Source organism: Hipposideros armiger, unplaced genomic scaffold, assembly GCF_001890085.2.
Source record: "Hipposideros armiger isolate ML-2016 unplaced genomic scaffold, ASM189008v1 scaffold_297, whole genome shotgun sequence".
Taxonomy (NCBI): Eukaryota; Metazoa; Chordata; class Mammalia; order Chiroptera; family Hipposideridae; genus Hipposideros; species Hipposideros armiger.
The window spans coordinates 1,292,261-1,308,537 of record NW_017731647.1 but is presented as its reverse complement, the minus strand read 5'-3'; the positions used below and the strand labels follow the sequence as shown (position 1 = coordinate 1,308,537).

At 41.8% G+C, this 16,277-nt stretch overlaps 2 protein-coding genes and 1 long non-coding RNA gene across 4 annotated transcripts in view; 2 read left to right on the top strand and 1 right to left on the bottom strand.

The window, feature by feature from the left end:
• BCL2L15 (BCL2 like 15) overlaps window positions 1-5,763 on the top strand; it is a 6,865-nt gene extending 1,102 nt beyond the window's left edge. The window contains exons 2-5 of the mRNA XM_019659185.1: window positions 444-594; window positions 914-1,035; window positions 3,981-4,205; window positions 4,825-5,763. Coding sequence (XP_019514730.1) covers window positions 468-594; window positions 914-1,035; window positions 3,981-4,205; window positions 4,825-4,842 — 492 coding nt within the window. The 5' untranslated portion in view covers window positions 444-467 and the 3' untranslated portion in view covers window positions 4,843-5,763. The remainder of the gene's footprint in view (window positions 1-443; window positions 595-913; window positions 1,036-3,980; window positions 4,206-4,824) is intronic.
• The window catches only part of LOC109391564 (uncharacterized), a 68,513-nt gene continuing 57,285 nt past the window's right edge, over window positions 5,050-16,277 (bottom strand). The window contains exon 2 of the long non-coding RNA XR_002125875.1: window positions 5,050-9,648. This is a non-coding gene — a long non-coding RNA (uncharacterized LOC109391564). The remainder of the gene's footprint in view (window positions 9,649-16,277) is intronic.
• Window positions 12,042-16,277, top strand: part of PTPN22 (protein tyrosine phosphatase non-receptor type 22) — a 60,426-nt gene continuing 56,190 nt past the window's right edge. The window contains exon 1 of one of the 2 annotated variants that reach the window (XM_019659175.1): window positions 12,042-12,243. In XM_019659175.1, coding sequence (XP_019514720.1) covers window positions 12,157-12,243 — 87 coding nt within the window. In that variant the 5' untranslated portion in view covers window positions 12,042-12,156. The remainder of the gene's footprint in view (window positions 12,244-16,277) is intronic. The other variant, XM_019659176.1, reaches the window with a different exon arrangement.

The following is a 16,277-nucleotide window of genomic DNA, read 5'->3' as shown; positions in this document are numbered from 1 at the left end:
TTGTTCAGCATCTTAGCTGTAGAGGGCAGTGTCACTGGCCCTCATATGTGGGATCCGAACCAGGGCCCTCTGGCGTTCCAAGCCAGCTCTTAACCGTCATGCCACTCGGCCAGCCCAGGAAGTATTTCTTAGTGAACTGGCCCTAGGGGTTCTTCCTCAACACTAGTTCAGTTGAAAATTGGCAGTTGAACTAAGTTACTCATTATCCTTAGATACTGGGTGTGGCTTGAAGAGAAGGAACTAAAAGTATTCAGCCAGCAGTTCTCTGTGGGTAAGCTCTTCAGAGGAGCCTCACTTATCTGAATAGTGATTTTTGAAGCAAGGTGGTAGGAAAGGCTCTAGGACCCTATGTCCCATTAGGGAACTTGATGAGAGGTAGACACAGCTGCTGATTTACCAGTGCTTCTGACTTACTGCTGAACTGAAAACTGCTTGTTTTCAAGCACAACTCAGCACAAACATCTAAAATGAAGAGCCCCCGAACTTTTGAGGAACAAACAGAATGCATCGTGGAGTTTCTACTCAAAGACTTCTTAGGAACCACGTCACAGGTTGCTAAACGGAACCTACAGTATGAAGACGAAACAGATTCAGGTAAGGCTCCTGGCCTGAGGTGATGACAGCAGATCAGGAGGAGAATCTCAAGTATGCTTTTTTATTTCCACCTACGTTTCAAAAGACAAACTCAAAGCTTTCAACAAAGCCTTGAAGCCTTTGTGGAAGGGAAGGGTTCTCAGCAAAGGGCGATTTTCTGACCATTGGTGCTGATGGAACATTGAAGAGTTCTTGGGAGAGAACAATGCCAAAATTATTTAAAACTCTAGAGAACTTTCTCCAATGCCCAGATTCCTGGGACTTGCCTTCCCTTCAGGTATTGTGACACATGTGGCTGTGTTTGTTCCCTCTGTCTTAGGAGAGGCCTGCTCCTTTGACACGGCCATCATCGCTGGTCGCCTTCGGGTGTTGGGGGACCAGTTCAACGGGGAACTGGAAGCTTCTGTGCAACGCGTCATTGAGGAAACCAGTCGGGGGCAGGTCAAGTGTCCCCTGTTTCTTTCTATTGTTTGCTGCTTTGTTTTTCATTTCAGACACAATTTTCTTACTACTCCTATATGAGTGTGACTAGAAATGTTCTGTGAAAGATTTGAGTCTTTCAGGGAGATACAGCAGGAATTCTCCAATTTTGCTAATTCTTTTTTTAAAGATTTTATTGGGGAATTGGGGAAGGGGAACATTGTGTTTTTTCCAGGACCCATCAGCTCCAAGTCAACTTGTCCTTCAATCTTAGTTGTGGAGGGTGCAAGCTCAGTTCCAAGTCCAGTCGCTGCTTTCAATCTAGTTGCAGAGCGGGGGTGTAGGGGGAGTGCGCAGCCCACCATCTTGTGTGAGAGTTGAACCGGCAACCTTTTTGTTAAGAGCATGTGCTCTCATCAGCTGAGCCATCTGGCAGCCCATTGGCAGCTCAGTTCAGGCACAGCTCACTGGCACATGTGGGATTCGAACCAGCGACCCAGTGGCTCCCTGTTGCTCAGAGCTCGTGCACTAACTGTGCCACCTGGCCTGCCCCAGTTGCAAATTCTTAAGGGGTTAATCAAAACCTCCGTAGTACTAAGATGGAAAGCTTGTAGCACAGTCTGATCAACCTTCACATTGTTTCTGTTTTGTTTTGTTTTTGTCAGAGCTGTGCTTAGTAGCATAGACCATATCTTTAGCACTTTATTCTTGCTAATGCACTTTTATTTTTTTAAGCACCTGTTTTAATGCCTATTGTTCTGGATGTGGGCACCTTTTTTTCTTCCAGGGTCCAGCAATGAAATTATATACAGGAAGGATAGACAGTTGACAAGTTGGGTGCAATGAGGGATAATGATACAGTAGCCCCCGGGGGCATCTCTGGCTGTTTATTAGAATGCTGATTACTGGTAGTAGTACTTAGGCTCTGTATTGGATATAAAGACCCATACATGTTCTAGAAGATGTTGCTGATTAATATCAACAATTACAGCTAATATTCATCACATACCATGTGCCAGGCAGTACTCTGACTGCTTTATACTTATTATTTCATTTAACCTTTACACCACTTTATGAGGTATTATAGAAACTATTATCCATAGCACAACTTCTCCCCATCTGCATATAATACTGTGAGGGCAAACATCTAACCCGTTTTGTTCACTGTTGTATTCACACAGTCTAGAGTAGTGTCTGATACATCATACACCCTCAGTAAGTATTTCCTGACTTGATGTCCATTTAAGCAGAGAAGGAAACAGAACTAGGGAATTTGAACCCTGACTGATCACAGAACCATTAATGCTTTATTCTTCCTACTGAATACAAGTTGGGTGGTGTGCCTATTCTACATTCAGCTAGAACTAGACTCCTAATTGTTTGCACTGAAGCTTTCCTAGGTAGCTGATAGCTGAATCTCCTTTTTTTCATTAAAAAGTATTTTTGAAACAGCCTCCCAACTCACAGAAAAGTTACATGTATTGTACAAAGAATTGCCCTCTTGAACTATTTGAGAGTGAGTAGCCAACGTGATATTCCATCACCCCCTAATCCTTTTTTCATATTTCCTTCAGACAAGGGTATTCTCTTATATAACCACAGTTAAACCATGAAAGTCAGGAAGTTAGCATTGGTAAATTTTCATCTCATCTTAAGACCCCATTCAACTTTCGCCAGTTGTCCCACTGATGTCATTCATCGGAAAAAGATACAAGCTAGAATCAGATATTGCATTTCATTGTCACATCCTTTTAGTCTCCTTCCATCTGGAATAGTTCCTCAGTCCACTGATTTTCATCACCTGGAAACTTGAAAATTATACGCCAGTTATTCTGTAGGATGTCCTTTGGGTTTGCTTGATGTTTTCTCGTGAATGGACTCAGGATACATACCTTTGGTAGGAATATCACAGAAGTGTCGCTGTGTTCTTCTCATTACATCCTGTCAAGGGGCACAGATTTCCGGCTTTCCCACTACTGGTGGTGACTTGAATCCCTTAGATGGTCTCGGCAAGGCTTCTCCACTGTAAAGTTACTCATTTCCCCTTTGTAATCAATAAGCATTTTGTAGGGAGGTACTTTGAAACCATATAAATAGCCCATGTCTTATCAAAATTTCAGTATATTCCTTTATTCTTTATATCACTATAGACTCATGAATATCCTACTTTATTCAGTGGGTTGCAGTCTGTTCCTATCATTATTTATTTGAATGCTCAAATTGTCCCAGCTCTGGCCAGTGGGAGTCCTTTCAATCTGGTCTGTGTTGTTTGGTATGTCCTTATTTTTCTCTGAGTACTTCCTTGATTTCTGACAAAAGACCTTGTATTTTTCCAAGCCCTAGCCGGAAATCAGCCATTCTCCAGGGAGCTCTGATCTCTTTTATGAGAGAACCATATTTGGAATACCAAGGTCTAGGTCCTCTCCCGTGGGATACCCTTCTCAGCTTATTTGGGCTCTGACACCCTGCTCTGACCACCATGGACCCCCCCTACTCTACACTACGATAGATCTTGCTTGACCCTACCTATTGGCTTTTGGACCACATTTTTGGGGGGAAGGAAAGAGGAAGAGAAAAAGCTAATCTACTTTTTTACATGAGAGTTTCCCAGACTTCAGCCATTCAAGCAATTCCTTTACAGTTTGACCTATCCTGTCATGTACTTAATATTTTTCTTTCAAATGATGGTGTTTTTCTTTCAATCGCTTGGTTCATTCTAGGCAATAATATCTGAAATCAAGGCTGTGATGGGCTACTTCTGGTTTTTCTAACACCCATTACAATAATTACCAAAATAGTAAAATGAGAAAAGTCTATCCATCTACTTACTCCCTAAGATGACCTCAGATGCAACAGGGGTCCATTTGCCACCCTTCAGGAAACACTTGCTTGACTGGATCCCTGTACCTGCAGCCTCGTGCCCTTTTCAGTGCTATCCCACTGATATACCCTGTGTCTCTCCCCAGGCAGGGGCTATACTTGAGGACACAGTAAAATTTCTCAGCAATGCCTGGCATGCTCTGGATCCCAGCTTAGCTTACGAGAGAGCCTTCCTGGCAGTGTCAGTGAAACTGCTTGAACATGTGACCCGCATGGCTCCCCAACTGGCAAGACAGGTGGCACTCTCCATGACAAGTATGATCAGTGGGAATGGTGCCATCCGGGAGTTCGTCCAGAGCCAGGGAGGTTGGGTAAGTATGTTGGGGCCCCGGGCTTGGCTAGGTATTTGCTGGTAGTCCCTGGCACCGATACCTGGGACTCCAATTCAGGATCCTTCTTGTAAGTTGGAAACCCGAGCAGGAAAACGGCCTCCTTACTTTGCCGAAAATGCCAGGAGTTTTTGTTACCACGGAAAAGGACAACAGTCAGAAGTTCAGCCTGTGGGTGTTGGTCCCCAGAGTCATGCTGCCTAAAATGTTGACTGCTAACTCTACACAGCTAATCTCCACTTCCTGCACATCTGCCAAGTGAATTGGTGGTGGCGTTCTAATCTCAGCCTGGCTTCATCTGTTCCCTGGCGAATTTCCCTCACATCTTTGGCTGTGTGTCGAGGCAGTTCAGAATCATCTTACTATTACCTAACAAAAAACGATTAGTGTCACTGGATGTAGTGATAACTATCAGAGGCATTCTAAGCCCATGGTTGAGCCATCATAACACCTGCTCTCATAGAGCGCTCACTTTCCAGGATCAGTAGAAGCCTTGATCAGAGCTGCATTCCCCAGAGGTGTCTGAGCATCATTGCTGGTTTCCGTAGGGAGTTCCTGACGACCGTCCCTTTGACTGTATGATGTTCATTGTCCTTCCTAGGAAAACCTGGAGAGCTGAAGATGCGGAGCCGTTTCCCAGTCTGAGCATCTCTTCTGCTTTGACTAATCATGTGATTGATTTCTGGTAATTCCAACAGACAACCCAATAAAAAGCCCTTTCTTTTGGACAAAACTGACCTTAGCTGAATAATTTATTTTCTATGGATTGTTAAAGTTTGGAGCAGCTCCCAGAGGTCAGCAGAGATTTTATACTTTCTGTATGTATAAGTTTTAATGAGAGTCTGTTGAAGCAAAGACCTCCAGGCACAAAGCAATGACTAGTTAGTAGTGGAATTCCAGGTAATGGGACAGTCCTTTGCTGGAGATATTTTGGGGGGAAGGGCATGCCCAGTAAACTAGTCCTTCAGATTTATCCCCGTGTTTGGTAAAGCTCTCATCTACTAATTTTTCAGTTTAAAAGATTTCAGGGAGATTTTTGGTTGGGAAATCTTGTTATTTTAAGTTGAGGACTTTCTTTTAAATTCACAACCTAAATTTCATGTTAATTTCACCTGAGCAGAATTATTGTATGCATTTTCAGGGTTAGAATGAAAAATAGCAGTTTGTTTATCTGCCCTGCTACTAGAAAGACCAAAGAAACATAAAACAGTCACTGCATTTTTACTGCCACCAGAAGCAGGAAGTGCTGACCCACATCTAGGACAGTAGGGCGAGCTCACCTTGGGTGAAGCTAGCTGCATACCACAGTGTTTTTCAAAGTGTGATTGCACATGCCATTTGTTGGCCTTAAAAATGGCTGATTTCCAGGCCCTGTCCCTAGAGGTTCTGATTCTGTAGGGGTGGGCTAGGGCCTAGGATCCTAACTTTTTAACCAGTTCCACAGGTGATTCTAACATACCTCCAGAGTTTGAGAACCATCACTTTAGAACAGGGGTTGGCAAGTTGCTAAGAGAGGAGATCTTTAAAGTTCTCACACACACAAAATATGGTAATCATTTTGCTATATATAGTCATTACGTTGTATACCTTAAACTTACACAATGTTAAATGTCAATTATATCTCAGTAAACCTGGAAAAGTTAAATTGAGTGGTAAATGTCAGAGGCCAGCAGCTTCCTTTTTGTCCTTTTGTTTCCCTCTTAACTGTACCAGCTCCTCTTCTATCCTGTCTTGCCTGTAAAACATCAGACCATGAATCTAGTTCCAAGTTTACTTGAGTGTCTTGGGATAGAGGCTATGGTGCCCCTGGGACTACCCTGGACAGCTCTCTAGCCTAGGTGTTGTGTTTGTTGCTACACCCTCCGTCCTAGGAAAACTGAAGTAATTGGGCTACACAGGAAGAAGACACTGCAGCCCAGAAATTAAGAATGCATTTAACATGGTCTGGTGTTAACAATTTTCTTTCACCATAGATGAATCATGTGACACTGGGCAGGTAATCCAATGCCTTAGGTTCCACATCTTAAAATAGCGATGATCTGGTAATTCATACAATTACTATGAGGGATAAATGAAGCAGTACTACTTGTAAAGGGCTTAGCCCAGTGCCTGGAATATTTTAAGTGCTGCTTAAACAGTTTGGAGTCCCTGTGATTTAAAGTTTATAAAGTTCTAGCTTGACATTTTTTCTCTCCCTTAACTTTTGTCTTTCACAAAAGCAAGCCAATCTGTGCTTTTGCCTTTCGCCTTGATGTGGCTGATTTGTAAGTCTGGCTTATTTCCCTTCTTCCCAAATCCATATCCACAAACACTAACCCTTTATTTCTATATACCTTTCTTATCCCCATACTTGCCCCAACGGCCATCCAACTAGCTCAGAACTTCAGTCATTTTTCCTTTCTCCCTCTTTCCCATCCTATTCACCCAACTAGTCTTTCACGTATTCCTTCCTTTTTGATTTGATTCTTCCTACAAAAGTTCATTACCTGGGCTATTGAAAAAGCCTCTTGCTTAAGCTTTCGATTGATCCTCCTGTTCCAGGCCTGTCCTATTCCAGTCTGTGCAGTCTACTGCCGCCAGATCAACCAAAGCTGTGGTTTCTTTGTCCGTTGTTTTATTCATTTTTAGATATGTTATAATTCATTTTGAAATTTTACATACCACTGCAGGAGATTATGAGACTTTAAAAAAATTTCTTAGGAGGGAACGTTCATTTTTTAAAAATCAAGAAACATTTTCCCAGAGCATCGCTTTGATTGTCGTTCTCTTTAATATCTCTCAGTGGAACTTCCGAAGGTGATGGGATATGTTTGTTATCTTGATTGTGGTGATGGTTTCATGGGTATATAATACACACATGCCAAAACTTACCAAACTCTATACTTTGAAATGTGTAGTTTATTGTATGTCAATACTACCTCAATAAAGTTGTTTAAAAAAAAATCCTTCATTGATTTTCCACTGCCCATCAATGAAAGCCTGACTCTTCAGCCTGATATTTAAGTTCCCCCCCCAGGGTCTGGCCCCAGCTGCCCTTTCTGGCCTCGTTAGTCAAGACTCTCTACATAACCAGTGTTCCAGTCAAATCAAGCCCTTCACAAAGCCACCCTCCTCCTACTGTTCTGTATGTTTCATATTGCTTTCTCAGGCTGTTGACATCTTCAAGACCCAACTCAGATGTCACTTCCTCTATGAAGGAAGGCTATCCCAGTAACCTGAATAAGAAGTGATCTTTGCCTTTTCAAAAAATTTTTTGTACCATGTTATGGTCTTATCACTAAAGGCCATAAATCATAGTTACTTGTGTACTTCTCTACTAAAATAAAGGATCCTTGAATGAAGACAATTTGTTGAATACCTTTGTAGCATCCCTCGTCCCCATTCTCTTGCATGGATATGGATTTCCTACTGAATGCATACTGAGTGGACATCAAACAAAAGAGACTTTTGTTTGATTATATTTTGAACAAGATGCCAACCAAGCCTCACCGAGTCCCTACTGTATTTAAAAAAAAAGTACATTGCTTCCATTGCAAGTTATTAGTTGACTTTTGCCTCCTGAAGATTGTAGCGTACGATTCCCTGTGTGGTACGTGGGAAGCTGACGCAAGTTCACAGGTGAACTGAAGAGCCTGAGCCTCAGAACGCTGTAGCGACAAGAAGCAGATTGGAAGATGAGTCGGGGCCTTTCTTTCTGTGGATGATGTGAAAACACGAGCAAAGAAAACAAGCTCATGAGAGGGGCTTTGTAAGCCGCTTCTGTGCCCATTTACAAAAGGAGAAAGGTCAATCATGGAAGTAAAGGAGGTCATCTTTTTTTCCCTGGCCATTGCAGCCCTTCAGAGCTGGACTCTTGTCTCATTAGCAGCCCCATTCCTTTCATAATAACAGCCTCGCTGCTTGAGCAGCACTCAGGGAAACCCTTTGCCAGGTTCCAGGACCTCCCTGTGGTGAAGGGCCATCTGCTCCTGGCATAGCCAGAGTGGCCTAGCCAGAGAAGTATAGCCGGTGCCAGGCGAGAGACCTGGAGCAACGGAGGGAGGGAGTCACCAAGTCACTGTGGACCACGTGATGTGGCATACTTTGTCACAGTAGACTTATAGTAGGTGTGCCCAAGCACATGAAATGTTAAGGTCATGCAAATGCATAGAAGGCACTGTCACTGCCTTTGAGAAACGAAACTACAGGGGGCATTTTTCTGTGTTCCTTTGAATAAACACTTAAATAAACTGATGGGGGACAAGGAACATATGAAGAAACTAAGAAAACTTCTATAGCTGAATGTAAAGATTTATACTGAAAGGATCGAGACTAAAGAGAATGTCATGGTGAGACAGTTTGGGGCAGGACTTTCGAAGAAAAGAGCTACTAGGCTTTATGGCTTTATTTTCATTTGGGTGAAAATTAGGGGGAAAGATGAGAAGGACAAAAGAAGTAGCAGTAGAATGAACAAGGTGTATGGACGTGGGATTGGATAGGCTGGGTGGGGACAGATGGGGAGGGGCTAGGCGACAGGCTGAAGAATCTGGACTTGTTCCATTGACTATCACCAAGTACTTTGATTCTTCAGCACTAAAGTGGAGTTTTAAGAACTTTGACCCAGCCTGGATTACCAGGAAGATACTGGAGTGGAAGGTATATATGGATAAAATAACTAAGGGCTAATGCTGTGGGAATGGTGGTTTAACATGGGAATGGAAAAGACAGGTTGAATCTAAAAGACATTGAGGAGAAAGGGTCAATAGGCCTTGGTGACCAAGAGGATACTCACAAAGGACTTAATATTTCACAGATAATACACATAGCTGGCATCAAATCAATGACCCAGGGATATAGAAAAAGGCAGGCGAGTGAAACTAAAGCAAAGATTAATAAGTGGCTTCCCCAGGACAAAACGCGCTTCTTCCTAGAGAAGAATGTGCTGAGAAAACTGTGGCTAGTTTATCTTGTCCTGATAACCTCCCCTGACTTTCCCATTGGTTAAAATATTTTTTGTCATCTAATTCCCGACTTCAGTGACACCAATATTTCCCGGTAAACAGGCACACTCCCCTCCTGTTGGATCAGGTGACAGTATGATTGGCACTCCTCTGTGTTGTCATCTTCCTTCTGAGCAAACGCAGAGCCGCACAGGGGAGCAGCGGGATGGTCCTTCCTCACTCCTCTTCATTCACAATTTTACTTTCTCCACTAGATCGCACCCTTGACGGCTCTAATAAAGTGTTTATGACGTTTTTACTGCATGGAATTGTGTTCACTTAGGGCTTATGCCAGACTGGCTTAAATGTTTCATAGTAAATTCTCAAATTCTTTTAGATGGTGATTTTTGCCACAGGACTGTTTCCCCTCTCCAGTTTTTGATCTTCCCACAAGATACAAATGAGTCAACAGAATCTCCATTGAAAAGCACTAGGCTCTCCAGTACCTGCAGAAGGAAGTGTGAAAAATTAGCTTAGATTTGTTAAAAATAAAAGGCTTTGTTTTCTCCTTCAGTTTGTTTTTTTGCTTGCTTGAGTGGTCTGCTCAGGAAATGGCCTTTTAGCTAAGTGGGTTTTTGAGGTTTGGCTATTTCACGATGTTTCTGTCTTTTGGTTTTAGAGTCAAACACTCTTAAGAACTGCTACTTGCTTAAAAAGAGATCTGCAGTTCTGCTAAGGCACTATTTTCAGATCCTTATATTTTGGGTCAAAGACTATGGAAGGCATTAAGCAAGTTTTTGTCTTTCTCATCTCTCTCTCTCCATCTTACCCCACCCTAACAAGAAAAGAAACTTAGAGAGAGATTGTTCTCAATTATGGGCTTCAGGAAAATAGATTTAAATTTTATTCGGTATCTTTTTGTTTATTGAGTAAGGTTCTGGTATGGAAGTGAAGACATTCTAAGGGAGCAGATTATGAAACTGTATATCCCTTTTATGTGAATACAGAAAACCATTTTCCCTTTAGGGTTATCCTTTCCTGCTTTGCAAATGCGTAAGTTAGTTTGAAATATTTTTATTCTCATCAGTAATTAAGTCTATCTCTTTAGATCTGAGATGCTTTATTAACTGGTTAGGGGTGTTTTTCACCAGATTTTGGCTTGTTCACTATTGTATTCCCAGCCCCTACAATAGTGCTTAGCACTTAGTGGGTACTCAAAAAATTTGTTGAACAAATTAATGGATTTTGTGGTGTTTTCTAATTTAAGAAAATGGTATAATAAAAGCATCCTTAACCCCAACACTTACACGATTGGTTTCTTGTTTTATTTTGTTTCTGTATCTTTTAGTCTTCGTTTAACCATGTACATACTTTGTTTTAGTTATTGTAAACTTGAAATTTTGGGCTTTTAAATTTTTTCTCATGTTTTATGTTTTAAAATAGCCAAATTAAACATTGCAAGAAATCCTCCTTTAATTGCTAAATGGGAATAATTTGAGAAACACTATCCTATTATCAGCAGCTCATGTTCAAGAATTATGGTTCATTTTAATTTATTGTGTGGATTGGGGTTGAAATTCTTTATTGGCTTCACATTGCCTATAAGCAAGATACTAAAGCGACTTTCCTTTCTTCTTGTAAGGCTCAGTAAGGTGGATGCAGCCCAATAGTGTTAAGAATCATGATTCCCTTAAGGGTGTTTGAATAATGTTGCAAAACATAAAGGGTTGCTAATAGAGTAAGTTCTAACAGCACGTTTTCTTCAGGATTATTTGAGACTAAATCTATTAATATATTTATTGAACTTCTGTCCCCAAACAGAGATGATAAGCTGACTTTGGGTTGTTCTCAGGCTGAGACCCTCTTGCGTAGGTTTGTACCCATTGAGGAGACAATTTATGCAAGCTGAGATATGGAAGCTTTTTTTAGAATAGCCCACCTATCAGTCGGGGCCAAAATGCCACAGACACAGTTTGGCTTCCTGACACAGTGGCCTTTTCTAAGGCAAAGCTTGTCTAGAACTAGTTCTTCAGGCTTTCTGTCCTGAAAGTTATGCTGTAGCCAGCAAGGTGGTTGGTTTTACTCTGTTTTCCTCTTCCTTCATAGTTCCTTCATTACATAGATGGGGTATTATGCCAACTTCCTGATCAGGCCCTCCTGTGGGGCCACCATACTACTGGATCCTATCAGACCAATACCGCCAGTCTTTATATCCAGAGCCCAAGTGAAGCTGAAAAGGTACTGGAGGGTCAAGTGGATCCTGAAATCCATAGCACTTCCCATAATGGGGATGGGCACTTCCTTAGCCCTGGGAGAAGCACAGACTTGGTCAGAAGCAGCTGACTTTGCCTCACGCAAAAGGGAGTTGGAGGTCTGTGTGGCAGACTTAAAAGTTCTGAATAAAAATGCCCTCTGTGATGAGAAGTTGGCCCCTGATCACACTGACAAGAAACTCTTTAGAAACTTATTAACTCCCAACAGTGTTTGTCTCCCTTTCTGAGCCTAACTGAACTTTGCAGAGTTCATTTGGGATGTGGAGAAACAGGAGGTGTCAACAGGGCCTTTCTGCTCCTAGGGCAAATGGGGAGAGGCTGAACCCCTCCACGAGGCCTGTCATTCTGCCTTTTCTCTAGGAAGCTAAAAAAAAAAAAAAAAAGATTTCACTGAAGGGTGATGGAAATGGAACAGTCTCAGAGCTAAGCAGACCACACGTTATATTCTGGTTAGCGCGTCTTGTTTGTTAAAAACTTGAGTTGTAACAGGTTCCTTTCTTGAGAAGGAAGGCGCTAGGGCCCTGGAGGGAGAGGATGGCTTTGTAGTGTGACCACAGAAGCTGGTTACATACTAATTTCCTCTCAGGCTTATGATGAAGTCAGTAAACCACAGCCTTCAGCATACTCTGCTCAAGCTGCTGCAGTGGCTCGTCGCGGGTACGGGTGTCTCAGCCATGAAATACCGTGGACATGCCTGCCCTCCCTTAACCCGCTCATAGACCGCCTCTCTTGCCCTGCAGCATGGACCAAAGAGAAATTCTGCAGAAGTTCCTGGACGTGGCCCAAAACAAGAAAATTCACAAAGAGGAGTTTGTCAGTGAATTTCTGGTAAGTCCTACGTGTGATACCCTCAGGGTAGTTACATAGACTATGTAAATGACTGGGATGGTCCAACTCTTAGACCAAATTGCCCTTGGGATAAAGTGCATATCAGAACTCACAAGATGGTCTCATGGGAAGAGGGGATGATGACAATCTCAAAGTTTGACTTCTCTGAGTTGTTTGTGTGTATTTTAGATACTCTTTCCAAAATGCTTTGCTTTAATACTTTGTTTGCTGGTTCTTGGAGTTTGACTAGGAATCCTGGTGAAGACATACATCATTTCAGGTGTATAAATACTAATATTCATTGAACACCTGGAGTTCCCAGGTATCTGAGTTGTAATTTATGCTTCCACTGACTAATTGTAATTAATGTTAAGAGGATAGAGACCAAGGTTACCTTTCTGTGGAACATTATGTTTTTAGCCTCCCAGTGGGTTTCCATTTGGGTGACAAAGGCTCCTGACGAGCACCAAAACTATCTGCTGCCACATGTCTTTCTTTCTTTATTTTATTTTCTGAGAAAATAAGGTTAGAATATGTGTTTTTATAATAACAGGGTTTCCTTAACCTTCTTTTGCTTGGAGGGGCAGAATGGCTGGGATGGGGAGTAGACACAAGTGAGGACCATGGAGGGACACAAAAGCACAAAGTAGTCTAGGGTCTACGGGCTTAGATGACCCTGAGGAACCCTGTATCCCCTCTGAGGGGACTGTCATTATTGCTACAATGGCAGCTGGGTAGGCCTCATTCATCCTGTAACCCAGAACATCAGATGACATAGGATGTCTGAGAACACCCATCGGGCATTTTGGAATACATCCCGCGGGTGTCTCAGAGCTAGGAGGACTTCAAACCTTATCTCTTAGCTGTGAAGAAGTGGGAAAAACAAGGGAATCGAAATCTAAAACCTGAAATGAAGTCATGATTCTGTCATCAACCAAATGATCGACTATTTGACATGTTCCTTAATCTCCCCAAGTCTCTTTTTGCTAACTTCTAAAAAGGGGAAAATAATATATGTCCTACGTATCTTCCCAGGATTGTTGCGCTGATTAAATATGAGTAATAATTAAATGTGGTCATTCATTCAGTAACATTTACTGAGCACCTACTATGTGCCAAGCTCAGTTCTAGGCACTGAGGCTACAGCTGTGAAAAAAACGAAAAGCTTTGTCCTTGTGGAGCTAGCATGCTGGTACCAGAGAGTAGATGTGAAAACACCATGTAAAGTCTCAAGTGATTAGATATTATGATTGAATGGTTGGTTATATGTTATAATAGACACCCCTGTGTCAGCTCAACTTGGATAATATCATGGTATCATGATACTCGGCCACTGGCCAGACAGTCTGGGTCCCCTGAGTAGAGTTTCCAGGGAGGGTGTAAGTTCTGGCCTGTGTGTCTGTTTATTTTTTTTTATTTTTATTTTTTTAAAGATTTTTTTTTATTGGGGAATTGGGAACAGTGCTGGGGAATTGGGGGAAGGGGAACAGACAAGATGCTGTCATTTTGTTCTTCAGTCTAGTTGTGGAGAATGTTGCTTCACTGGCCCAAGTTGGCACCATCATTGTGCTCTTCTCTGGCGTTTTGTTCTGTGTGTCTGTTTAGACTGTGCCTGCCCTGGATTGTAATTCCTGAGCCAAATTCACCCAACGCAAAGAGGTAAAAAGTGACCTGAGGAGGCAGTGCCAGCCTCTGTTTTATTTTAGTTGTGTTTTTAAAAAAATAATGTAAGCCATATCCTTAATATTTTACCTTTCCTTAGCTCAGTCATTATAATCTCTCATCAAATTATACAGCCACCTCACCTCCTGTTTCCTCTGCCACTGTTGTTGCCCCACCATCAATCAATGTTCCGTTCTACACCCAAGTGATCTTTTAATAATACAAACCTGGTCATTTTTTTTCCCTGCTTCACAACCTTTTGTAGTTTTTATTTTTTTCCCAGCTGTTTAAAATTGAGAACTATAATGCACATGTAGAAAAGTACATAAAATGTGTGTAGTGTAATTGTAAAGGAACCACCACCCAGGTCAAGGAAAAGGACATTGTCAGACCTCAGAAGACCTCCCTGTGTCCTTCCCATCAGCTCCCTCACCCCTGCCCCACCCTGCCCTGCTCTGCCCTACAAATAATCACTATCCTGACTTTATATTAATCACTTCCTTGCTTTTCGAGCTCCTGATTTTAAGAACCTTGTCTTTGGGGTGGTGATTAAGTGGAATCTCACTGTTCACTGACTCATGTCCTCCAGTGGAAAAACAGTCTTGCCCTCAGCCCCACCTAAACATTCAGCTGAGACACCAGAGAGAGCAGCTTTGTGGGACTTGGGGAGTGGTTAGTGAACAGGGCCAGGTTGCTTGCTTGGACAAGGTACATGCTGCCATTAGATTGGAGGGCTTTCACCTGGTCATGTCCCACAGCCCACCTTCAGCCCTTAATGTATTCTCCCAAGAGTCTATGTTTCTGAGGTTTGAGGACTGATTCTGTGACACAAGGCCACTGTTAGCCGGAATGATGGTGCCCTGGTGGGGATTACTGAAGTCGTCTTTCCTTTAAGGCAGACTCTGTGCTCTCTGCCCCCCACCTGGTCCATAGCTTAGACTTCGGTTCCCACTTCCCCCTGGGCTGGGTATCTCTGTGCAGAGCACACAGCCCTGTTATGACAGCTAAAGGCAATACCATGCTGCTTAGGTCTTTGGCCTGGGCCAGAACTAAATCCAATCACCTTTCTATAGTTGTAACTGCCACTGACCACTCCTATAAGGTTTTCACACAGCCATTCAAATATTTATTGAGTGCTTACTATGTGCAAAGCATGATGCCATGTGCTGGCATTGCAATGCCCCAGGCGTTGGCAGAGCCTGGTCTCCTAAGACATGAGAGGATATCTCCAGAGGTAGACATCAAACAACGAATGACTCTATTAAATATTTCATGATAATTTTGATAGTCTTGGTGAGGTATCAAGGAAGCATCACATTTATTATTTTATTTTCTACTCATTAAAAAAAAGAGGCAGTTATGATTTCTGACTTATAGACGAGGAAACTGAAGCTCTGAGAGATTAAGGAATTGGCCTAAGCTCACTCAGCTGTTGAGCCATAGACATGAAATTTAACGTCGCTCTGTCATTTCAGAACCTGTGAAATCAGTCCTTATACAATAATGTCTTGCTTCGGCCAGTACCACTGAGTCCCTCAAAAGTCCTAGCCTTAGGGTAGGTCCCTAATTAGTATAATTTCTATACAGCAGAAGCTGCAGTGTGCAACCATGCTATTGAAATTTTCTTAGAGGTACTTAAAAGAATATCCCTTGTAATTTTTATAAAACAAAATTATCAAACAGTAAAAGACAGTAAATTCACCATAGTACCAACGTCCCATCAAATACAATTTTTGGGGGTGTAGAAATTCTACTTCTTATCCATTTATATAATGCTTTTTATATTATTGTAATTATGAGCATAGATACGCCTTTGTATTCTTATTTTCACTTACTATACCAAAATTATCATGTTGATTAAAATCAATATTAATGACTTTTGAGGCAGCATGATATAATGAAAAAATAATAATCATAATAATAGCTAATTCTTCTATACCTGTTATAGAAAGTTCTAAATACTTTTATAACAACTCATTTAATCCACTGAGAAAGGTACTGTTATTATTTCCACTTTATAGCTGAGGAAGCTGAGGCAAAGAGAGGTTAATGGACCAGCTCAGGGTCACATAGCTAATACATGGTGGAACTGAGTTTTGAACTGAGGTAGTTTTTCTCTAGTGTCTGTACTTGTAACAATCATGGAGTCATATAAATCGGGGTTTGAATTAAGTTCTGCCTATTACTAGCTGTGTGACCTTGAACAAAGTAACTAAAAAGTGGAAACAAATAATATTCACTTTGCAGAACCACTATGAAGATAATAGAATATATAAAATGCCTGATACATAGTAGGCACCCTAGTGATGCAGTTATTTCTCTATTGTTGGACATTTAGGTTATTTCTAATTTTTCATGATTGTTTTTTTTTT